General features: G+C 43.6%; 1 protein-coding gene across 1 annotated transcript in view; it reads left to right on the top strand.

The window, feature by feature from the left end:
- Positions 1-25,743, top strand: part of astn1 (astrotactin 1) — a 1,400,536-nt gene that overhangs the window by 526,713 nt on the left and 848,080 nt on the right. The window contains exon 9 of the mRNA XM_034183391.1: positions 24,025-24,109. Coding sequence (XP_034039282.1) covers positions 24,025-24,109 — 85 coding nt within the window. The remainder of the gene's footprint in view (positions 1-24,024; positions 24,110-25,743) is intronic.

The raw sequence follows: 25,743 nt of genomic DNA, 5'->3' as shown, positions 1-25,743 counted from the left end.
ATTTAGATGGTAATTCAAAAAGCAAAATTGGCTTCCTGATATAAAACATTTTAACTCTTGCTCTATTTTATCAAGCAGCAACGTCGCAGTTATGTTCAGACCTCTGCACTGTGCAAAATGTAAATTGCTTCAGCTCTTGTCATTTCATTGCTGCTCAGATTATTATGTTGGAGTACAATTTTGACTGATTCAAAATGTGAAAGTGGCTTTTTGGTGTTAAATATTTGTCCTATTTCTCTACGTTTGAGCAGACACCAATGTTACAGTTATTTTCAGACAAAAAAATCTGCATGCCGAGTAGAAAAATCAGCCAAGTTGTGAATTATTAGATGATAAGGTGATGTTTAGTTGTTATAGCAACATAACTTAGATGGCATTGCAGGAGAAATATTGAGTTCTATTGTGCTATTTTCCACCACAGTTTCCTTCGTTGAAGCTACTTTCTGACAAAATGGGGAATGGAATTTGGAGTTGCATTGTTGAGATAGTTTCCAGAATGGAAACATTATTCTTTGTTCAATAACAGCTCTGGCTTGCCATGAAGGTCATGGCAACTATGACATTTGCATTTAAAAATAAATGAATTAATACAAAAATCCATAACATCCACAGTCAAGTCACATCTGAGAGCATGTGCCAGTGTCACAGACCGAACGGCCCCCCCAAAAATTGGTCTGCCCTGTCTTCACTGCGCATGCATCATTTGGGACCACAGCAGCTCATCTTAGTCTCTTCACCCAAAGCGATCAAAGGAAATAATGTGGTTATTAACCAACAGATGACAAGGTAAAACCTCTTAAAACCTCCTCTGTCTTTTACTATGAAATAATGCTGAAGTTATGTGGAAATGATTGTTGTACAAAAGGTTCAGCTATCTGTCGCACAGATAGATGATGACTGGAGTGCAGTTTTAAGCAAAAACGAGGTGATAATCAGCGAACCGCAGCCGACGCACAGAAATGACAGATGCACAGTGAAGGCAGAGCAGACCGATTTTTAGGGGGGACCATTTGGTCGGTGACACCGGCACTCTGATTCACTGCACAGTCCTGGGTGGCAATCACCCAGGCAGACAACTGGTCCTTCTACCAATTCTCTAATATGACCATCGACCTGCCAAATGATACATGGGCATCCCCTTGCCCTTCTCCAGCTACTGGGGTCCTCAACACTCAGGCACCTGGATCATTCATAGAAAAACGTCCCACAATGGCCTTAGTGTCGAAGCTGACAATCCGTCAGAATGCAAATGACACTCCGCATCTTAGTCTCTCTAAGTAACTGCTCATTAGAGACAAAGTCATTCCAGCAAAGTCACAGTTACGTCTGAACAGGTTTCCAGTTTCAGGCAAGCAAGCTGATCTTTGAACAGTATCATGCACCTTTTATATGGTGCTGCCTGTTGCTGTATCCAGCTCACTACACAAAAACTGCCTTGGATCTTGAATGGCAGCCACCCAGGCAGTACAGTCAATCACTGTTTCTTGAAAGTAACCATGTGTCTGCCACAGCCAGGTCAAAAATAGTTGTGTCCTTGGCCTGTGTCAGTTGCTGGGATCCACAGCGCTGAAACACCTGTGTATTGAATCATGCCTAGAGAAATGAGAGTCACATTTACAAATTTTCATAGCCGACATTCCTTCAGTCTCTCTAACTCATCATTTATTTTACATAAACTCATTTAGGTTATATGGGTTATGTTAAACAGTGTGGACACTGATATTCATGTCTCAGAGAGCAAAGCATTCAAGGTCAAAACACATGGGACAAGCTATGGAGTCATGAGGTAACTGTAAAAAGATATATGGAATGGATGATATCTTCCAGAAGGTCCACCTTTTCACCTTGGGCAGTCTTCATCATCTTTCTGCTTTTGGTCTTACTTGTGTAGTTGTGATATCTGGACAGTAAAGCTTTAGTCAAGATGACTGGATGGGTATATTTGATACTAGGTCTCTCCAAAGAATCTTTGGATACTGTGAGAATTATTTTGTGTCAAATGGGTAAATACTTATGGAATCCTGAAGTGGATGTACTATTTGCATCATGAGGAAACATCAGAAATAACACTGCATTCATGTGACTAGTTTTGCTGAGCATGATCCATTGTGCAGAAGCCTTGTTGCTAGAGACCCAGTGGCTAGAAGACGCAAATGGACGCTGACACCTGGCTGTTGCAGATAGATGGTTAGTAAGTAAGTCCCCTCGGCTACTCCCTTGTTTTCACTCAGGGTCGTCGCAGCAAATCCAAGTTGGATCTGCATGTTGAACTGGCACAAGTTGTACACCAGGTGCCCTTCCTGATGCAACTCTACATTACATGGAGAAGGTTTGAAGTTTGAACCAGGAACCTCCCACACTGGCACAAAGCACACGAACTACAACCCCTGGCAATAATTATGGAATCACCGGCCTCGGAGGATGTTCATTCAGTTGTTTAATTTTGTAGAAAAAAAGCAGATCACAGACATGACATAAAACTAAAGTCATTTCAAATGGCAACTTTCTGGCTTTAAGAAACACTATAAGAAATCAAGAAAAAAATTGTGGCAATCAGTAACGGTTACTTTTTTAGACCAAGCAGAGGGAAAAAAAATATGGACTCACTCAATTCTGAGGAATAAATTATGGAATCACCCCGTAAATTTTCATCCCCAAAACTAACACCTGCATCAAATCAGATCTGCTCATTAGTCTGCATCTAAAAAGGAGTGATCACACCTTGGAGAGCTGTTGCACCAAGTGGACTGACATGAATCATGGCTCCAACACGAGAGATGTCAGTTGAAACAAAGGAGAGGATTATCAAACACTTAAAAGAGGGTAAATCATCACGCAATGTTGCATAAGATGTTGGTTGTTGACAGTCAGCTGTGTCTAAACTCTGAACCAAATACAAACAACATGGGAAGGTTGTTAAAGGCAAACATACTGGTAGACCAAGGAAGACATCAAAGCGTCAAGACAGAAAACTTAAAGCAATATGTCTCAAAAATCGAAAATGCACAACAAAACAAATGAGGAACGAATGGGAGGAAACTGGAGTCAACGTCTGTGACCGAACTGTAAGAAACTGCCTAAAGGAAATGGGATTTACATACAGAAAAGCTAAACGAAAGCCATCATTAACACCTAAACAGAAAAAAACAAGGTTACAATGGGCTAAGGAAAAGCAATCGTGGACTGTGGATGACTGGATGAAAGTCATATTCAGTGATGAATCTCGAATCTGCATTGGGCAAGGTGATGATGCTGGAACTTTTGTTTGGTGCCGTTCCAATGAGATTTATAAAGATGACTGCCTGAAGAGAACATGTAAATTTCCACAGTCATTGATGATATGGGGCTGCATGTCAGGTAAAGGCACTGGGGAGATGGCTGTCATTACATCATCAATAAAAGTTTACATTGATATTTTGGACACTTTTCTTATCCCATCAATTGAAAGGATGTTTGGGGATGATGAAATAATTTTTCAAGATGATAATGTATCTTGCCATAGAGCAAAAACTGTGAAAACATTCCTTGCAAAAAGATACATAGGGTCAATGTCATGGCCTGCAAATAGTCTGGATCTTAATCCAACTGAAAATCTTTGGTGGAAGTTGAAGAAAATGGTCCATGACAAGGCCCCAACCTGCAAAGCTGATCTGGCAACAGCAATCAGAGAAAGTTGAAGCCAGATTGATGAAGAGTACTGTTTGTCACTCATTAAGTCCATGCCTCAGAGACTGCAAGCTGTTATAAAAGCCAGAGGTGGTGCAACAAAATACTAGTGATGTGTTGGAGCGTACTTTTGTTTTTCATGATTCCATAATTTTTTCTTCAGAATTGAGTGATTCCATATTTTTTTTCCCCTCTGCTTGGTCTAAAAAAGTAACCGTTACTGAATGCCACAATTTTTTTCCCTGATTTCTTATAGTGTTTCTTAAAGCCAGAAAGTTGCCATTTGAAATGACTTTAGTTTTATGTCATGTCTGTGATCTGCTTTTTTTCTACAAAATTAAACAACTGAATGAACATCCTCCGAGACCGGTGATTCCATAATTTTTGCCAGGGGTTGTACTTGGCCACCATCCCTGCCTGTTGCAGATAGATGGTTAAGACAGGGAAATAGCAATAGACCATTGGTCTGCATATTTACTGAAAATGACAGAGGTTGTTTAGTTTATTTTTGTCAGTCTTTAATAAAAAATAATTATGTCCTCTTTCATCTTTTCGGGGATGGTAATACAAATTCAGATGTACTTGGCTCAATGATATGTCTTGATTCAAATATTCTTTCAAAATCGGATGCATTTTTCTTGCAAAACAAAATGCATTCTCATTTTGAGTACTATGAGAAATCGTATTCAGTTATACGATTTCCATAAATCTGGCAGCTACTGACAGTTGGCCTTTTCCAATAAAAGGAGTGAACAAACGCAGAGGGCCTGTGCCTTTCACTTTTTCCCCTTTTTCTGCTCTTCAGCACGAGTAAAACAATATAACCCCAAATAACCCTTCAAAAACTAAAGTGGAGCTTCATCAGTTTGAACAAAGCCAAATGTGACATGCAAATACAACTCAGAGGTGCATTATTTAAGTGCTTCAAAAACAAAAACAAAAAAAAGAAGCAAATTAATTTGTGTGTTTAGCCAGAATACTAGAATTACCAGAGATTCCAGATTCAGGACATAGAACCATCACAGTCCTGCTGACATCTTTATGTAATTGAACTTTACAGCAACACTTCTGTGTTTATATTATAAATACATGGTAACTGGACAGAGAACAGACATTTGAGCTTCATAAACAAACCTGCATTATTTCTCACAGTTCAGTGAGCTCTGCCCCATAAAAATATCTGTACCCTGACTCAATGAGGTCAAATAATTTGGTTATCAAAAACAAATGAATTAACAAAAAGCAAAACCAGATGACCATATCTTAGAGAATGGAAGCCACCGAATATGCAGATTGTGCTACTGGTTGTAGGTGGATGTAATTCTTAGTTCTCAAATATTTTATAATTGCTTTAAATGTGTATTTTTTTTTTTTTTTTTTTTTTGGTTATTAGTTAAAACAGGAATTTGAATAATTGTTTATTAAGGTTAGTCACAATAATGTTTTTCAAAAAAATGTAAAGCTCCAAGGGCCAAAAATCAAGAACATTACTTTTGCCTATCAGAAACAATGAAGATGAGGCAAATTGCATTCATAGCAGCTCAAAGAGCAAACATGTGAGAAATAATTATTGACCTTCATTCTGCAAAATATATCATCATCATCACCATCAATATGAGTCCTCGTCTTTGTAACTTCTGCTTGAGCAATTGTGATGTTTGACTGGATGTTTGGACTGTTGAAGGGCAGATTTAAAATGTCAGAACTACAGGTCGTCCCACACACGGTCTCAACTCAGGCAATTTTGCTGTATAAGCAAATAGGATTTCGAGGCATGAATCAATTTAAAAAGAATGAAGTACATCAAAGAGCAGCCCTCTGCAAAAGAAAGTCTGTCGCATCATACATTATACTAATTTCAAGAAATGTTGTAATGTGGATGAATGAATGAATTAATGGATTTATTTATTTTGAACATAGAAAACACAAAATTTAACAAGAAAAATATGTCCACAAACAAAGAAACAATGCTCAAAAAGGGACAGGAAGAGATACGCAAGCATAAAATCCTACCCCCTTCTCACTATTCATCTGTGAATTTAAATGACAATTTAATTACATCACCACATGAATTCCATCTCCAAGTTATTCATTCATTTTCATGTCTTGCTTATTCCAATTAAGGTTCACAGGGAGCTGGAGCCAGCTCCAGCAGTCACTCTGTGAGAGGCAGGATACAGCCAGGACAGGCCGTCAGTCTGTCGCAGAACTCCGTTATTTAGAATCCAGATACCCACTCATTGCCGTAAAGAATCAATAAATATACAAATAAACAATTAAAAAATATGTACATATAGATAGATAGAAATGTAAACCAGTCTCAGCAAAATCTCTCCAGTTCTGCAACCATTCTGAAAGTGTTCTCTATGTACATATTTTTAAATATGTAAATATTATTATTAAATATTATATATATATATATATATATATATATATATATATATAATATATATATATATATATATATATATATTAGGGCTTTTCTTTAATACTTCATCTGCACAGTTGAAATAAATAAATAAATAAACCAACAGTTCTGTCATTTTTAAAGGAAAAAATGGCAGCTGTAGGTTACCAGAGTAATTCTGTAAAATAAATAAATAAAAAACCTACAGCAATAAAAGTAAACATATGTTTATACCCTTACAGAAAATACTGCAAATTTAGAGGATAAAACCATAGAATTATGCAAAAGTTGATAAAAGGAGAATAGGCTATACTCAGCCTGAATTCTGGATATTCTGTTTGGGAAGCAAGCACACTAACTGCTTGCATCACCATCCTGTTGCATGATGTCAGTTAGTCTGAAAAAGTAAGGAACTGCAGATTTTACTGTGTTTTATCCCAATGATACATCGGCTCCTCAGTTGTTAACAGAGTAGCACTGTGGCTTAGTGGTTAGTACTGTTGCCTCACATCAAAAAGGTCCTCGGATCACTTGCCTCCTGGGCCCATATCCACGAAGCAGCCTAAGGCTAAAAATAGCTCGTAGTGACATTATTCTAAGAAAAATCTTAGAATTCCTCGACTTCTTATGCCGCGTTCACACCGGACGCGATCAGACGCTACAAATTTGTGGGGGTCGCGTGGCAACGGACGTGCCTCCTTCGCCCAGTGTGTCATTCTGCTTTTGCTGCAAAAATTCTCCCCGCTGCGTCATCAAATAGGAGGAGCTTCCATTCGCTCCAGTTGTTAAGTCAAGTTAACATGATGGACCTTGATCACACGGAGCGAGTTGTTGTGGAAAGCTCCCAATACAGGGAGTATCATTATTTGCTGCAGGAGCTGCGTCTGGATGACAGGCGCTTTCAGCAGTCCTTCCGCCTCTGCGGGACCTAGTTTGAGGACCTCCTGTCCCCTTCACACACGCACATGTAAACAATTAAAAAAAAAAAAAAGAAACTCTGCTGCTTGCTGCAGCTCGCTCTTCCCCAAAAAACTCTGTCATAATTGTGTTTAGAAACCAGTCACCATTTGTTTTATTATGCATCTGTGTAGTTAATAAAATATTCTCCACAGATGATTCCCTCGAGCGCACATAAAAAGAAAGAAAAGGAAAAAACTCCGCTCCCCCTGCTGTGGGGCTGCTGCTCACTCCAAAAACTCTGTCATAATTGTGTTTAGAAACCAGTCACCATTTGCTTTATTATACATCTGTGTAGTTAATAAGTAAAATAATCTCCATGGACGATTCGCTTGTGTGCGCACGTAAAATAAAAATAAAAAGAAACTCTGCTCCCGCTGCTGTGGGGCTGCTGCTCGCTCCAAAAACTCTGTCATAATTCTGAAATAAAGGACAAAAGAGACATAAGTCCTGCTCACAGGCTGCTACCAGATACAGGACATGTTCACATCTTCAGTCAAACTCCAGACATCTCCACGTCACTACATATTCAGTCTCTGATTGGTCATTGCGACGAGACGAAAGATTCAGATTTTTCAACTTGGGGAGGAGGGCAACGCGACGTGATGCGACGCAATATTGTGCCACAAACGCACCAATCGCTCAAAATCGCTTCACTCGCATCGCGTCCATCGCGTCGCGCTGCGTGACTTGGTGCCAAAATGTGTCGTTCCGTAGGGATTACATGGCAACCTGTCGTTGCTGTCACTCACGTCGCGCCCGGTGTGAATGCAGCATTAGACATTTCTTAGAATTTGCCCTTGGTAGATGAAAGTTGTCCGCAAAGTACCTTAGGCCTTAAGAGAGCTCCTAAGGTGCCAAACTGGTAAGTGTAGTGAGGAGGACTTTTAAGAAGCCTAAGCGTGTAAGCAGACAAGATGGTGGTAAAGACACAGAGGAAGGAGAGATAGTCTCCATATGTAGGATGACAGTGAGTCAGTATAGTAACACACTACTAGCTTGATCTATTTAATTATTTTATGTTAGCATAAAACAGCAACCGGGTCAACTCCGCCTCCTCACTAAGATAGACGTTTCTGTCAATTCCTTGCTCAGAGTTGCTCTGAGACACCTCTTGGGTCTCTCTGAGGCTCAGAGTCATTACCAGGATATTTTAGGCTAAGTTAGCTCTTTGAGACGCCTTTGAGATGCACTGAGGATACAGGCCCTGGTCCTTTCTGTGTTCTCCCAGTATTATCCCAGACTGATGAAGTCACTTGGATGAGTGGTTAAACTTTTCCTAGCTAACTGGCCTGTCACACATTCACGATTTAGCCAGTGTATGGTGATGTATAAAAAATACTCAGAATATGCTGGTGTACGTCTAATAAGTTATAGGTACATTTTGTATAAGTTAAGAACATGTTGAAGCACACTGGTATATGTCATAATTCGACAAGTACATTGAAAAATTTTGGGCATGTACAATATTTCAAATGCATGCCACCATATGACATACATCCTGCATATGTGTGTCATAAGTTGTAAATTCGGCGATTGTAGATACACATTTCTTGTAAGTTACTCATAAGTTGAAATCCATCCATTGATGCTGTGCATTGATTAGCTCATCAACTGAAATCTGCAGTCCTCATGAGAACAGATCAGACTGCTGCAAATAATACTTATCTCTGATTTATCCAGTGTATTCAGTGTATTTTTCATACGTCAGCATATACTGGCTAAATCGTCAAGGTGTGACAGGGCCGCCTAACAAGAAGTCCAGTTGCCTTAACTAAACTTCAGGAATCTTCTGATCTTCTCCTGAATGACTGTAAACCTACACAGTTATTTCCTCTGAGTTTAATCAGTGCAAATGAAGTATAGCTTTAGGTTCTGAATTCATATTGACTGTTAGCAAGTTGTGTTTATCAATGAAACTGTAGAGTAGAGCAGTGAACAGTTTTTCTATTATACTGAAGAATTGTAATTTGAATTTAAAAAAAAATGGTGTATATTCCCAGTTGTATATACTGGAACTACTTTGTCAGTTTTAATTTTGTTGAGAAATGTCCTGGTTTGAAAAACAAATTAAACAGGCAAGTTAATGGTTTTGCAGTTTAGAATGACACTATTAAGAAAGAAAGAAAGTCATTGAAGAGTCTTGTTTAAGAAAGCAGAAATATTTTGTTTTGTTTTCAGACGGGTTATTCATTGTGTCTGAAATATTCATGTGCAAAATGATTGTTCCACACAAAAATTAGCAGCTTTTCTTTTTCTGAAATATTTTGGTTGCCGTGTATTTACAGTGTGAATGAAGACATGAGTTCTCATCGTGTGAGGATGGCCATCTCCATTACGAGCTGTCATTGGCTTTGTGTTGCTGTTCAGCACAATATCGTTGGCAAGAAGAGCTGTTAAAAAGCCTTCCTGCTAGATTGTCAAATGTTTTCCTGACAATATGGACAATGACAAGCACTGGAGTGCTGATGAATTCCATGTATGCTCTACATATAATGATGTAAATATACATGTCTTTAAAATGGTGTTTTTTGACAATGTATGACTATGACATATGATTCTGGGTAACTTCGGTTGGAAGTCATTCATACCAATCAGTCACAAATATTTCACCCTTAATTGGACTATTCAGGCATTGAAAATGAATGGCTCCATCTCCACTGCTTCTAGAAAGTATTTACAGCGCTTCACTTTCCACATTTTGGTATGTTACATCCATATTCCAAAATGGTGAAATTCATTTTTTCCTCAGAAATTCTACACACAATGTCCCATAATGTCAATGTAGAAAAAGCTTGGGGTTTGTTTTATATTTGTGCAAATTTAAGAAAAAAAAAAAGAAAAAAGAAATCTCTTGTACATAACTATTCACATCCTTTAACATGAAGCTCAAAATTGAGCTAAAGTGCATCCTTTTTCCACTGATCATCCTTAAGATGTTTATACAGCTTAATTGGACTCCACCTGGAGTAAATTCAGTTGAGTGGACATGAACTGGAAAGGCGCACACCTGTCTGCAAATAAGATGCCACAGTTGACAGTGCATGTCAGAGCACAAACCAAGCATGAAGTCAAAGGAATTGTCTGTAGACCTTTGAGACAGGATTGTCTCAAGACACAAATCTGGGAAAGAGTACAGAAACATTTCTGCTGCTTTGAAGGTGCCAATGAGCAGAGTGGCCTCCATCATCCGTAAATGGAAGAAACTCAGATCCACCAGGACTCTTCCTAGAGCTGGCCACACGTCTGAACTGAGCGATCAGGGGAGAAGGACCTTTGTCAGGCATGTGACCAAGAATCCGATGGTCTTTCTGTAGAGGCCCAGTATTTCTCTGTGGAGAGAGGAGAACCTTTTAGAAGGACAACCATCTCTGTAGCAATCCACCAATCAGGCCTGTATGGTAGAGTGGCCAGTCAGAAGCCACACCTGGAGTTTGCCAAAAGACACCTGAAGGACTCAGACCATGAGAAACAAAATTCTCTCGTCTGATGAGATGAAGATTGTACTCTTTGCTGTGAATGCCAGGCATCATGTTTGGAAGAAACCAGGCACCATCCTTACAGTGAAGCATGGTGATGGGAGCATCATGCTGTGGAATGTTTTTCAGCAGCAGGGACAGGGAGATCAGTCAGGATTGAGGGAAAGATGAATGCAGCAATGTACAGAGTCATACTGGATGAAAACCTGCTCCAGAGCGCTCTTGACCTCAGACTGGGGTGATGGTTCATCTTTCAGCAGGACAATGACCCTAAGCACACAGCTAAAATATCAATAGAGTGGCTTCAGGACGACTCTGTGAATGTCCTTAAGTGGCCAGCCAGAGCCCAGACCTGAATCCGTTTGAACATCGCTGTTGTGTGGGCCGCTGAAGAGGAGGTACTGCTGGCCCACCACCACCAGATGGCGCCCTGCTTGGAGTGCGGGCTTCAAGCACGAGAGGGCGCCGGAGCCACTGGGAGTGACAGCTGTCACTCATCATCAGCACCAGCTGTCACTCATTCATCTCATCACCATCACCATAAAGGCTGGACTGCAACTCCACCTCCTCGCCGAGAAATCAGCTACCATTCAGGGAACATTCTCTGCTGTACTTAACACTGACTAATAGTCTGAACTTCTTTGCAGCCGTTTTCCTGTGGGTGTTGCCTTATCTGTGGGATTGGCGTTTGGTGTGATCAGCGACGGCTTCGCTTCACACCCTAACCAGATAAGTGGTTAGACAGGAGCTGCACGAGTGTGTGATTGGAGGTGGAGGTTTTCCCTCCTAACTGTATACAGACTGTGGGATTACTGAGTGTGCGAACTCACACCCATCAGGACTGTCTCTGTTCTCTGCCAGCAGTACCGGGTCTGACTGCTGAAGACAGCGGCCACCTGGGGCGCAGGGCTTGACGGCTCCGGTGTTCTTCAGCTCCGTTGGTGGTGGAAGCTGTGTGGGATCCGGCTCTTCTCTCGCCAGGCGTCTTCTATCGTCGAGCCTGCCCACACATCACTTTGTGTATAATTGACAGTCCACCATATTGTTATTGTCTGTACGTCGTTGTGCGATTCACAACATTAAATTCTTACTTTTGGCTTATCCATTGTCCGTTCATTAACGCCCCCTGTTGTGGGTCCGTGTCACGACACTTTCACAACAGGATTTCTCGGCCAGCGTCATGGATCCCGAGGGGCGTCAACCATCGCTTGATCAGCCAATGGAAGAGCGAGGTGGACAGGCGCCAGCAGGAGGCGTGCTAGGTGAGCTGCAGCACATCTTAACCGCCTTTACCGCTCGGTTGGACTTAGTTACCGAGCAGAGCATTGTTCTCAATCATAGGATGGAGGCTCTCACCGCCCAGGTGGAAGCGTATGCTCAGGGCGCTGCTGCAGCACCTCCTCCGGCTGACCGTGTGCCAGTGACAGACATTCCGCTGGTCATTCAACGAACCCCCCCACCTTCCCCTGAAGCATACATAAGCCCTCCGGAGCCGTACGGAGGCTGTGTGGAGATGTGCGCGGACTTCTTGATGCAGTGCTCGCTCGTCTTTTCACAGCGTCCCGTCATGTACGCGTCAGACGCTAGCCGGGTGGCTTACGTTATAAATTTGCTTCGAGGAGAGGCACGCGCCTGGGCTACGGCGCTCTGGGAGCAGAATTCACGGCTCCTAACGGTTTACACTGAGTTTGTGAGGGAGTTCCAACAGGTGTTCGACCACCCTCATAGAGGCGAGACCGCTTCAAGCGTGCTGCTGTCGATACGGCAGGGGCGTCGGAGCGCAGCGAAGTATGCAGTCGACTTCCGCATCGCGGCAGCACGAGCCGGCAGGAATGCTGTTGCGCTCCGCGCCGCCTTTGTAAACGGACTGTCTCTGGTCCTTAAGGAGCACCTGGTGACGAAGGACGAGCCGCGGGATTTAGATGGGCTTATCGACCTGGTTATATGGTTAGACAACCGATTAACAGAACACCGACGGGAGCGAGATGAAGGGCGTGGTCAGGCACAAGCCGTCCCTCTTCCTCCCGGGTCCGAAAGGGAGCCGACTTCCCCACGCTCCACTGCCAGGGCTCTCCACGTGACAACAGCTCCCCCTGCTGACGTTGCTATGGAAACGAGCAGGGCCAAAAAGCGATCAGATCAGAGACAAAGGAGGCTGATCCGTGGAGAGTGTTTTCTCTGCAGCTCAACTGAGCACACACAGAGAGAATGCCCCAAACGGTCAAAACAGCAGCACTCGTCCTTAGAGACTGGGCTAAGGGTGGGTCAGAACACCCACGCGGGGAAACCCCGAAGATCTGCACGAATCCCAGTCACGATCTTGAGCGGGGATCTAATCCTTCACACCCCAGCACTGGTGGACACGGGGTCGGAGGGGAATCTGCTGGATAGCAGATGGGCAAAGGAGGTTGGGCTCCCTCTAGTTGCCTTACCGTCACCATTGTCGGTGCGGGCACTAGATGGCACCCTTCTTCCACTAATCACACACCAGACACAGCCAGTGACATTGGTGGTGTCTGGGAATCACTGGGAGGAGATTGTGTTTTATGTAACACCTTCTACCTCCCGAGTGATTTTGGGTTTTCCATGGTTGTTGAAGCACAATCCCCGGATCGATTGGCCATCTGGGGTTGTGGTTCAGTGGAGTGAAACCTGCCACCGGGAGTGTTTAGGATCCTTGGTTCCACCCGGTGTGACAGCTAAGGAGGAGGTTTTAGTCCCCCCCAATCTGGCGGCGGTGCCAGCCGAGTACCATGACCTTGCTGACGTCTTCAACAAGGATCTGGCACTCACGCTGCCCCCACACCATCCGTACGATTGTGCCATTGATTTGATACCGGGCGCTGAGTACCCGTCCAGCAGGCTGTACAACCTCTCACGTCCGGAACGCGAATCAATGGAGACCTACATCCGGGACTCGTTAGCTGCCGGGTTGATCCGGAACTCCACCTCCCCGATGGGTGCTGGTTTCTTTTTTGTGGGCAAGAAGGACGGCGGACTCCGTCCATGCATTGATTACAGAGGGCTGAACGAGATCACGGTTCTCAACCGATACCCGTTACCCCTGTTGGATTCAGTGTTCACGCCCCTGCATGGAGCCCAAATATTCACGAAATTGGACCTTAGGAATGCTTATCACCTGGTTCGGATCCGGGAGGGAGATGAGTGGAAGACGGCATTTAACACCCCGTTAGGTCACTTTGAGTACCTGGTCATACCGTTCGGCCTCACCAATGCGCCCGCGACGTTCCAAGCGTTGGTTAATGACGTCTTGCGGGACTTCCTGCATCGGTTTGCCTTCGTATATCTAGACGATATACTCATCCTGAGACCCATGTCAAGCATGTACGTCAGGTCCTACAGCGGTTGTTGGAGAACCGGCTGTTTGTGAAGGGCGAGAAGTGCGAGTTCCACCGCACTTCTTTGTCCTTCCTGGGGTTCATAATCTCCTCCAACTCCGTCGCCCCTGATCCGGCCAAGGTTGCAGCGGTGAGAGATTGGCCCCAACCAACAAACCGTAGGAAACTGCAACAGTTCCTTGGTTTTGCAAATTTCTACCGGAGGTTCATCAAGGGCTACAGTCAGGTACTTAGCCCCCTGACAGCCCTGACCTCCACAAAAGTCCCCTTCACCTGGTCGGATCGGTGCGAAGCCGCATTTAGGGAGTTGAAATGCCGGTTCTCGACTGCACCAGTTCTGGTGCAGCCCGATCCTAATCACCAGTTCGTAGTTGAAGTGGATGCCTCTGACTCAGGGATAGGAGCCGTGCTATCCCAGAGCGGGGAGTCCGACAAGGTTCTCCATCCATGTGCCTACTTTTCCCGCAGGTTGACCCCGGCTGAAAGGAACTATGACGTCGGCAATCGGGAACTTCTTGCGGTGAAGGAGGCTCTTGAGGAGTGGAGACATCTGTTGGAGGGAGCATCGGTACCATTTACAGTTTTCACGGACCATCGGAACCTGGAGTACATTCGGACCGCCAGGCGTCTGAACCCCAGGCAAGCCCGCTGGTTGCTGTTCTTCGGGCGTTTTGACTTCCGGATCACCTACCGCCCCGGGACAAAAACCAACGATCTGACACCCTGTCCCGGGTGCATGAAGAGGAGGTCAAGACCGAGCTGTCAGACCCCCCTGAAACCATCATCCCCGAGTCCACTGTCGTGGCCACCCTTACCTGGGACGTGGAGAAGACCGTCCGGGAGGCCCTGACACGGAGCCCGGACCCGGGCACAGGTCCGAAGAACAAATTGTACGTCCCACCAGAGGCCAGGGCTGCGGTCCTTGACTTCTGTCACGGTTCCAAGCTCTCCTGTCATCCAGGGGTGCAAAGGACCGTGGCAGTGGTCCGGCAGCGCTTCTGGTGGGCGTCTATGGAAGCCGACGCCCGGGAGTATGTCCAGGCCTGCACCACCTGTGCCAGGGGCAAAGCCGACCACCACAAGGCCCAAGGCCTCCTCCAGCATCTGCACGTGCCTCATCGCCCCTGGTCTCACATCGGCCTGGACTTTGTCACGGGCCTCTCGCCGTCCCAGGGCATGACTGCCATCCTCATGATAGTGGACCGTTTCTCCAAGGCGGCCCACTTCGTGGCCCTCCCGAAGCTCCCGACGGCCCAGGAGACTGCAGACCTCCTGGTCCACCATGTCGTGCGTCTGCATGGGATTCCATCGGACATTGTCTCGGATCGTGGTCCTCAGTTCTCCTCCCAGGTCTGGAGGAGTTTCTGCAGGGAACTGGGGGCCATCGTCAGTCTCTCGTCTGGGTACCACCCCCAGACGAACGGGCAGGCAGAGTGGACGAACCAGGAACTGGAGCAGGCCCTCCGCTGCGTGACCTCTGCGCACCCGACGGCCTGCAGTAACCATCTGGCCTGGATTGAGTACGCTCATAATAGCCAAGTTTCATCTGCCACCGGCCTCTCCCCATTTGAGGTGTGTTTGGGGTACCAGCCCCCATTGTTTCCGCTAGTGGAGGGAGAGGTCGGGGTGCCCTCAGTCCAGGCCCATCTGAGGAAGTGCAGTCGGGTGTGGCATACTGCCCGCTCTGCCCTGCTCAGAGCCCGGATGAGGGCTAAGGCCCATGCAGACCGCCGGCGTTCCCCGGCCCCTGCATACCAGCACGGGCAGGCGGTCTGGTTATCCACAAAGGACATACCTCTACAAACGGAATCCCAGAAGCTTAAGGACAGATTTATAGGACCCTTCACCATCGTGAAGGTCCTCAGTCCAGCCGCAGTGAAGCTGGCAGCTTCAGCTTCACTGCGGATACATCCGGTATTCCACGTCTCCAAACTCAAACCCTGCCACACCTCTCCCCTCTGTGCCCCTGGACCGGCGCCGCTGCCTGCCCGGATCATCGATGGGGAGCCGGCTTGGACTGTGCGCCGACTCCTGGACGTTCGTCAAAAGGGCCGGGGGTTCCAGTATTTGGTGGACTGGGAAGGATATGGACCCGAAGAACGCTCCTGGGTGAAGAGAAGCTTCATCCTGGACCCGGCCCTCCTGGCCGATTTCTATGCCCGGCACCCGGACAAGCCTGGTCGGGCGCCAGGAGGCGCCCGTTGAGGGGGAGGTCCTGTTGTGTGGGCCGCTGAAGAGGAGGTACTGCTGGCCCACCACCACCAGATGGCGCCCTGCTTGGAGTGCGGGCTTCAAGCACGAGAGGGCGCCGGAGCCACTGGGAGTGACAGCTGTCACTCATCATCAGCACCAGCTGTCACTCATTCATCTCATCACCATCACCATAAAGGCCGGACTGCAACTCCACCTCCTCGCCGAGAAATCAGCTACCATTCACGTAACATTCTCTGCTGTACTTAACACTGACTAATAGTCTGAACTTCTTTGCAGCCATTTTCCTGTGGGTGTTGCCTTATCTGTGGGATTGGCGTTTGGTGGGATTGGCGTTTGGTGTGATCAGCGACGGCTTCGCTTCACACCCCAACCAGATAAGTGGTTAGACAGGAGCTGCACGAGTGTGTGATTGGAGGTGGAGGTTTTCCCTCCTAACTGTATACAGACTGTGGGATTACTGAGTGTGCGAACTCACACTCATCAGGACTGTCTCTGTTCTCTGCCAGCAGTACCGGGTCTGACTGCTGAAGACAGCGGCCACCTGGGGTGCAGGGCTTGGCAGCTCCGGTGTTCTTCAGCTCCGTTGGTGGTGGAAGCTGTGTGGGATCCGGCTCTTCTCTCGCCAGGCGTCTTCTATCGTCGAGCCTGCCCACACGTCTCTTTGTGTATAATTGACAGTCCACCATATTGTTATTGTCTGTATGTCGTTGTGCGATTCACAACATTAAATTGTTACTTTTGGCTTATCCATTGTCCGTTCATTAACACCCCCTGTTGTGGGTCCGTGTCACGACACTTTCACAACAATCGCTGGAGAGATCTGAAAATGGCTGTGCACCAATGCTCCCCATCCAACCTGATGGAGCTTGATACGTGCTGCAAAGAGGAATGGGCAAAACTGCCCAAAGACAGGTGCACCAAGCTTGTGGCATCATATTCAAGAAGACTTGAGGCTGCAATTTCTGCTAAAGTTGCATCAACAAAGTATTGAGCAAAGGATTTGAATACTTTTGTACTTTTTTTGTACATGCTACAAACATAAATTACAGAACAATTATATATATATATATATATATATATATATATATATATATATATATATATATATATATATATATATATATATATATATATATAAATTGTATATAGTGTAATTGTAATATATATAATTGTAATATATATAATAATATATATATAAATAATTGTTCTGTAATTTATGTTTGTAGCATGGCCCAAGCAGAGGGTCACGTCTTTGAGTCTGGTCTGCATGAGGTTTCTTCCTCAGAGGGAGTTTTTCTATATAAATGAAAATAAATTGAAAATTGAAATATATATATATTTCAATTTTCAATTTATTTTCATTTATATAGCGCCAAATCACAACAGAGTTGCCTCAAAGCGCTTCACACAGGTAAGGTCTAACCGTACCAACCCCCAGAGCAACAGTGTTAAGGAAAAACTCCCTCTGAGGAAGAAACCTCAAGCAGACCAGACTCAAAGAGGTGACCCTCTGCTTGGGCCATGCTACAAACATAAATTACAGAACAATTCACAGAACAATTCACGGACAAATATACAAGAAATGCTGTTGGCGCACAGGACAGGAGGATCGCCAACACGAATACAACTCCCATCTCTGTATAATTTCCCAGCATTAAACAACAAGAAAAACAGAGAAATACTAAGGTGATCGCCGGCCACTAGCCCTAAACTTCACTAAAAGACCCAGAATTTAGGTAAAGTTGAGGCCGCAGCCCGCTCCAATTACTAATAAATGAATTAAAAGAGTAAAAGTGTAAAACAAAACTGTACCAGTATGCTAGCCATATGAAAGGGAAAATAAGTGCGTCTTAAGTCTGGACTTGAAAATCTCCACAGAATCTGACTGTTTTATTGACGCAGGGAGATCATTCCACAGAACAGGGGCACAATAAGAGAAAGCTGTGACCCGCAGACTTCTTATTCACCTTAGGGACACAAAGAAGTCCTGCACCCTGAGAACGTAAAGCCTGGGCTGGTATGTAAGGTTTAATTAGGTCAGCTAGGTAGGGAGGTGCCAGTCCATGAATAATTATATATATATATATTTATTTATTTATTTGTAAAAAATAAATAAATAACTTTTTCATGCTGTCATTGTGGGGTGTTGTGTGTACAACTGCAATTCCAATGAAGTTGGGATGTTGTGAAAAATGTAAATAAAAACAGAATACAATGATTTTCAAATCCTCTTCAACCTATATTCAATTGAATACACCACAAAGACAAGATATTTAATGTTCAAACGGATAAACTTTATTGTTTTTGTGCAAATATTTGCTCTTTTTAAAATGGATGCCTGCAACACATTTCAAAAAAGCTGGGACAGTGGTATGTTTACCACTGTGTTACATAACCTTTCCTTCTAACAACACTCAATAAGTGTTTGGGAACTGAGGACACTAATTGCTGAAGCTTTGTAGGTGGAATTCTTTCCCATTCTTGCTTGATGTACGACTTCAGTTGTTCAACAGTCCGGGGTCTCCGTTGTCATATTTTGTGCTTCATAATGTGCCACACATTTTCAATGGGCGACAGGTCTGGTCTGCAGACAGGCCAGTCTAGTACCTGCACTCTTTTACTATGAAGCCACGCTGTTGTAACACGTGCAGAATGTGGCTTGGCATTGTCTTGCTGAAATAAGCAGGGACGTCCCTGAAAAAGATGTTGTTTGAATGGTGGCATGTGTTGCTCCAAAACCTGGATGTACCTTTCAGCATTGATGGTGCCATCACAGATGTGTAAGTTGCCCATGCCATGGCCACTAACACACCCCCATACTATCACAGATGCTGGCTTTTGAACTTTGCACTGGTAACAATCTGGATGGTCTTTTTCCTCTTTTGTCCGGAGGACACTACGTCCATGATTTCTAAAAACAATTTGAAATGTGGACTCATCAGACCACAGCACACTTTCCACTTTGTCCATTTCAAATGAGCTCAGGCCCAGAGAAGGCGGCAGCATTTCTGGATGTTGTTGATGTATGGCTTTCGCTTTGTATGGTAGAGTTTTAATTTGGAGATGTAGTGACGAACTGTGTTAACTGACAATGGATTTCTGAAGTGTTCCTGAGCCCACACAGTAAGATGCTTTACACAATGATGTCGGGTTTTAATGCAGTACCGCCTGAGGGATTGAAGGTCACGGGCATTCAATGTTGGTTTTCGGCCTTGCCACTTATGTGTAGAAAGTTCTCCAGATTCTCTGAATCTTCTGACCTTGTCTTTGTGGTGTATTCAGTTGAATATAGGTTGAAGAGGATTTGCAAATCATTGTATTCTGTTTTTATTTACATTTTGCACAACGTCCCAACTTCATTGGAATTGGGGCTGTAGAATTTTGAGGGAAAACATGAATTTACTCTATTTTGGCTGTAATGTAACACGATGTGTGTTGTGAATACTTTCCCTGTGCACTGTTGTCTTCTTAATTGTTGAGCTGCTTTTTTTCAGATCAGGTTTTCCTTGAGCTTGACGTTTGACTTGACCAAACCTCTCCAAGACCAAATTATGCATCTTCTTTGTTTTAGAGATGTACAAAAAAGTTTTTTTTTTTTTTTTTAATGCTTCATGTACAGTGGTGCTCTGGCATTTGTGAACCCTTGAGTTGTTATTTCGCAGGTGTCTGATTTTATAATGCTATAAAAAACAGTTCTAACTTGCTTATATTAAAGTTTCTAAAATGATTCTGTTTACACTCAGTGAATATATGTGCGAAGCTCACTCATGGTACAGGGCGTCCTAAACAGAAAGTGCCAAAATTCAAGTCCACAGTAAAACAGGAAATGTTCAAATGTCAAACACTTCCTGGATTGACAGACGAAATCCCATGGAATCTCGCGGGACTGACAGATGAGATCCCATGGAATCTCGCAGGAACTCAGTGGCAAGCTCACACTCAAACAGGAAGTGCCGAATTCTCAGTCACAGTGAAATAGGAAATGTTGAACACTTCCTGGCATGGGTGGAGCTAGAGTGGAGGCCAGGGTTTCACTGGACTCCTCTGAAATCTGATTGACACAGATGATTGACATGTCACGGCACCACACGTCTCGTTGAAAGACCTGCATTTTCAAATCAGTGAGTCACATTAACTGCTAGGTTCCTCCTGTCCAGTAGTTTGTGCTGAACTATGGACTTCTAATCACACCAAACTGATATTGGTGAGTAAACGACTGCATTTTATGCCAGAAATGAGGTCCAGGTTGTTAAAAGCAGCATTTCTCCTTTAATGAGGTTGCCATGTCTGTCTGTTCGCTGTTTAACAGTGCAAACATGTTTAAACTAACAGAAAACAGCTGATTTGTGTTGGCTTATTCGTGCAGCAAATAACTGAAACAATCCTTCAAATGGTGATACAAGCATCGAATTCAGCACAAATACAGCTGGAGCAAAATTAATGGAGCAACTTTAACTTTTGACCCCTGTACAAACTGAAACTGACCTTTGTCACCATTCTTATCATTTATCATTTTTATCACTTATCATGTTTCCATCTCCTGACTTGTCTAAAGAAAACTGGCAATAAAACTGATTATTATTTACAGGTTTTATCAAGTTTTAGAGATTTGCTTTCAGTTTGAGTTTGATGAAGATATTTTTAGAATTTTTTATTCTTTATTTTTTGTTTTTCTTGTATTTAAAATGGGATAAACAAGTTAAAATGTGTGAAATTCCAATTGTTCCAATACTTTTGTAGGGCACAGTATCCCAACCTTATGATGAGTGCAAAATGAGTGTGGTATTATTACTGTTTGTTTAAGAATGTTTCATTTTCACTGTTGCTGCACTTTGTGTCAAATCATAGTCATATCATACGAGGTCTCTTAGATAATAAACCGACCCTTTTATTTTTTTTTTAACTATATGGATTTGAATGACATGCGATTACACCAATCATGCTTGAACCCTCGTGCGCATGCGTGAGTTTTTTCACGCGTGTCGGTGACGTCATTTCCCTGTGGGCAGGCCTTGAGTGAGATGTGGTCCCGCCCTCTCGGCTGAATTCCTTTGTTTCACACGCTGCTCGAGACGGCGCGCGTTGCTTTATCAAAATTTTTTCTGGACCTGTGAGGAATATCCGAGTGGACACTATTCGAGAAATTAAGATGGTTTTAAGTTTAACGGCTGATGAGAGATTATGGGGTGTTTCTGTCGGTGTAAGGACTTCCCACGGAGCGGGACGTCCTGCAGCGCTTCCAGGCGCTGTCGTCGGCCTGTTTCGAGCTTAAAACATTCTAATTTAAGGCTTAATTCACCCTGGACATCGTGAGAGAACAGAGAAGATTCAGAAGAGGCCGGCATGAGGAATTTATGCGGACATTCCACTGTTTAAGGACATTTTTTTAATGAAAGACGTACGCGCAAATTCGCCGAGTCGTTTCCGTGACGACTCGGCAAATCTGTGTGCGCCGCGACAGGAAAAACACCTCCGTGTTGAAAACCATTTGTAGAATTCAGGCGGCTTTTAATGGCTTTCAACAAGTGAGTAACTGAGAAATTGTTTAACAGCTTGGGCATGTTCCAACTTGCCCGTTAAGATTTCCAACGGAGGTGTTTTTCCTGCCGCGACCCCCCGCGGTCGGGTCCAGCCCGACATGCGACTCTGCCCGCACGTTCTTTCATTACAAAATGACCGTTAACAATGGAATGTCCAAATAAACTCCTCACGCCGACTTCTTCTGAAAGTTCTCTGTTCTCTGACGACTTACTGCGTCAACAGAGCCTGAAATGTGGAAGTTTTCAACTTGAAACGGCGAGACGCTGCCGCCTCGAAGCGCAGATCGCCGTCAGGCGCCGTGGACCGTCCTTAAAGCGACACTACCAGAACAAAATCTCTCATCAGCCGTTAAAATTTTTACCGAAAACCAGCTGAATTTATTGAATGGTGTCCACTCAGTTGTGCCTTACAGTTTTGAAAAAATTTTTATCAAACAAAGCAACAGTCTCTGAGCCATTCCTAAACAATGAAAAAAATCGACGAGCGGGTGGACGACTCCTCACTCAAAGACTGCCCACAGGCGAATGACGTAACCGACAGGCGTGAAAAAACTCGCATGCCCACGAGGGTTCAAGCATGTCTGATGTAATCACACGTGATTCAAATCCATATGGTTTTTGAAAAAATAATAAGGTCGGATACTTTTCTAATAGACCTCGTATATCATTTTGATATGAAAATTCAGTAAGGTATATCTTCTATTATACTTTCCAAATCTAAGTTGGAACTCTACTAGTGTTTACTAAGGTACACCTAAATATCTTTAAAAAAAAGAGTTAAAAAGAGAGAGAGTAGAGCCACTTAGGTGCCTGGTCTTGAGAACCAGGGATGGTAGGTTGTAAAGCTTTATTAATCCCATGGGAACTCTCCCTACCCACCTAAGCAGCTCAAGAATATGGACAGCATGTATATACATGACATTTACATGACAATTTCTATGACAATATTGAGATATGATAATTTGGCCATATTTTACAGCCCTACTGTCAACTAGCTGAAAACTTTGAATATTAATTTACATCTATATATAAAAAAAAAAAGCTTAAAGTGGCAGGGGGTAAGAGGGCTGCAATTGGGGGGGTCAGCTGAAAAGCCAAAAAGAAAAATGTTTAAAAAGGTGGGGGGTCTGGAGGGGCATAGCTCCCCAGAAGCTGAAAGGTTTTTACTGTGCTAATGCTCTGCTGAAGCATTTACTCAAAATAAAGTCTGAAGGACCTAAATGACATGGTGAGATGCTGACGAGCTTCGCTCATTCATGTCCATGAGATATGCATATTATCTACAGCGTGAGAAATAAAATATAAAGACAAAGCAATGGCAAGCATCCGTATACACACACTAAAGTAGCATCAATTTTACAGCTAGCTGCCTTTAGACAAGTCAGAGAATGGACACATGAACATTTCCAAGTCACTGAATATGTTTTGGGCTTCATTTACCTCAGTCTCTTAGAAATACAAACAGTAAGGTATTGTTTGTCAAGAAGAGGCACTTTCTCAAAATTGAGGGGCCGTGCAGGAAGATGACTCATGAGGAAAGCCACACATACAGCCTTGACAACTGTGTCACAGTTATAGGTTTCTGTGTGTCACGGTTTGACCCGTGCTGTTGCGCGCTGTGTGAGTAGCTGTGCCTTTTTGTTTACTCCAGTAACTGCTCCTCAGGCTCGATGTTGATTAGCGACCTCATGCCTCAATACTTTTGACATTCATTGACATCTGCCCTTCTTGTGCTGCAGCATCCTGTCACTCCAACCTGAAAAGTCATCAATGCTGCAGTGTCTGACCCACTCGTATGAGAATGTCCTGGCAGTTTGTAGAAGTTTACTTTTCCTCATGCCTTTCCTTGGTGACATTTTTCCCGCTTTTGTTTTCAGCCAGTGTGTCTTTTGAGGGCAAGCGTTACTGTTTTGTGGGCTTTGGCTTTTTGAGCTCTGACCCCAAGTGGCTTGCATGTTAAGCCGATAGACCCGGGAGGTTTTATTGCCTTCAGTGTTATTCTTTTGTGGTATTTCTTGTCTTCACATTTTTTACTTTTTCTCCCGTAAGTTGGCATTTTTGTTCGCACATGATCTTTTAAATTGTTGCAGTGCTGTTCCTGCTTAAAATGAGGACTTTTTTGGATGTGTGGGTCACATGAGAATTTATGTTATGGACTCACAGTGCCCTCTGCTGAACAAATCAAGACAATGAAACTGAGTTTGTTTTTTTTTTCCCCTGGACATGATTTTTTTGTTAATGGACTCTCAACACCCTCCACTGCTATTCTGGGGATAAAAAAGTCAAAGTGTAACAACAGTGTTCCATTCTGTCCTGATTACAATAAATGAACTTTAAAAGGATTTGGTTTTAATGATCACATGATTGATTAATCTTATAAACCACCACCTTTCTCCCTACAGGGGAATGCCTTTGCCTTGATGGGTACATGAAAGATCCAGTCCATAAGCATCTCTGCATCCGCAGTGAGTGGGGACCTAATCAGGGGTAAGTTATGACAGTCATCTCATGGGCGTTTCATGATAGTTCTTTGGCAGGTTCAGAACAAAGTGCTGCAAAAGAATTTACAACATTGTATTACTCCCAGTCAAAAAAGGCCATCAATTTACTCAGTCAATTAAACCAAATGGAAATTTTACGACGCAAATGCAAATTATTCTTCGAAATGAAAACAAAACAGCAGGGGCTCAAAAATCTCAAAATTTATTAGCAGCAATTTGTGTACTGTAATTTCGTGTTCTCACCACTTTCTTATCTTGCAACGGCTTAAACCTCCATTCTCACGTTCAGAGATAAGCATCTCGGAAGCTCAAGATTTACAACCTCATTCTTCCCTTGGAAAATTCTAAAGGGTTAGGGAAGATATCCATGAATATTTGGCATATTCCTTCATTGTACCTTGGTCTTATTTTCACTGTAGCCTGATCTTCAAGATGTTCAATCCCCTTCCCATCATGACATTTGACGTAATTTGATAATCAGTTGCATTTCTGCGCAGTCCGTAACATTGGTGTACATGCCATCAATTCATCAGGGCCTGGTTTCATAAAGCAGTCTAGTCTTGTTTAGTCATCTGAACTCACTTAATTGTGTAATCTTTTGACGTTAGTTGTTGCACAAGGTGCTAAGTCAGCTAAAGTTTCGAGTTACCCAACTAAAGTTTTAGCCTGGTACAGAGGAGGCTAAGCTTATTTTACTTCACTGTCATCAAAAATGGTGGCTATCATGTACCACCACTTAATGGAACAATCAAGAGCACCCCTACATCGCTCGTATTCCTCCAAAAGCAGAGCTTCCTCCACTTTTGACCATGGTTGTAGCAGACAACTGATAATGTTTGTGAGAGTTCTCAAATTAGCCATCGGGTGTCGCTGTTACAGTGAGCAGCGTTGTGTGCACAAAAAGGCTTGACGGAAGTGGAGAAGAACTGCTTGGCTAAGACCTAAGCACATTGTTCTGCAGTTCGCATGTGTCTGTAAATGTTAATAAAGCCAGTTAATGAAACAAAGGATGGATATTTCATGACAATGACCATCCTGGAAGTACACAAAACTTTCATGCATTGGAAGTGTTTCTTGGCAACGGTGCTCGCGAGACCACTATCCCTGTGAAACTGTCAACTAACGTAAGATGGCTAATCTACAGGTTTAGGAATTGATGTAAAATGGTGATTAGATGGATAATGTTGGGTGACTAACTCTAGTCCACTAAGTAAGTTTAATGGATTAAAAGATTAGACTGCTTTATGAAACCGGGCCCAGGGGTTTTTCCATTGCCAGCCTTATCCAATTTGGCATCCTAGGTAAGATTTTCAGGTAAGATATATATAGTAGTGTTCAGAATAATAGTAGTGCTATGTGACTAAAAAGATTAATCCAGGTTTTGAGTATATTTCTTATTGTTACATGGGAAACAAGGTACCAGTAGATTCAGTAGATTCTCACAAATCCAACAAGACCAAGCATTCATGATATGCACACTCTTAAGGCTATGAAATTGGGCTATTACTAAAAAAAAAAAAAAAAGTAGAAAAGGGGGTGTTCACAATAATAGTAGTGTGGCATTCAGTCAGTGAGTTTGTCAATTTAGTGGAACAAACAGGTGTGAATCAGGTGTCCCCT

Source organism: Thalassophryne amazonica, chromosome 12 (assembly GCF_902500255.1).
Source record: "Thalassophryne amazonica chromosome 12, fThaAma1.1, whole genome shotgun sequence".
NCBI lineage: Eukaryota > Metazoa > Chordata > Actinopteri > Batrachoidiformes > Batrachoididae > Thalassophryne > Thalassophryne amazonica.
The sequence above is the reverse complement of the archived record's forward strand: the minus strand, read 5'-3'. Positions and strand labels throughout refer to the sequence as shown.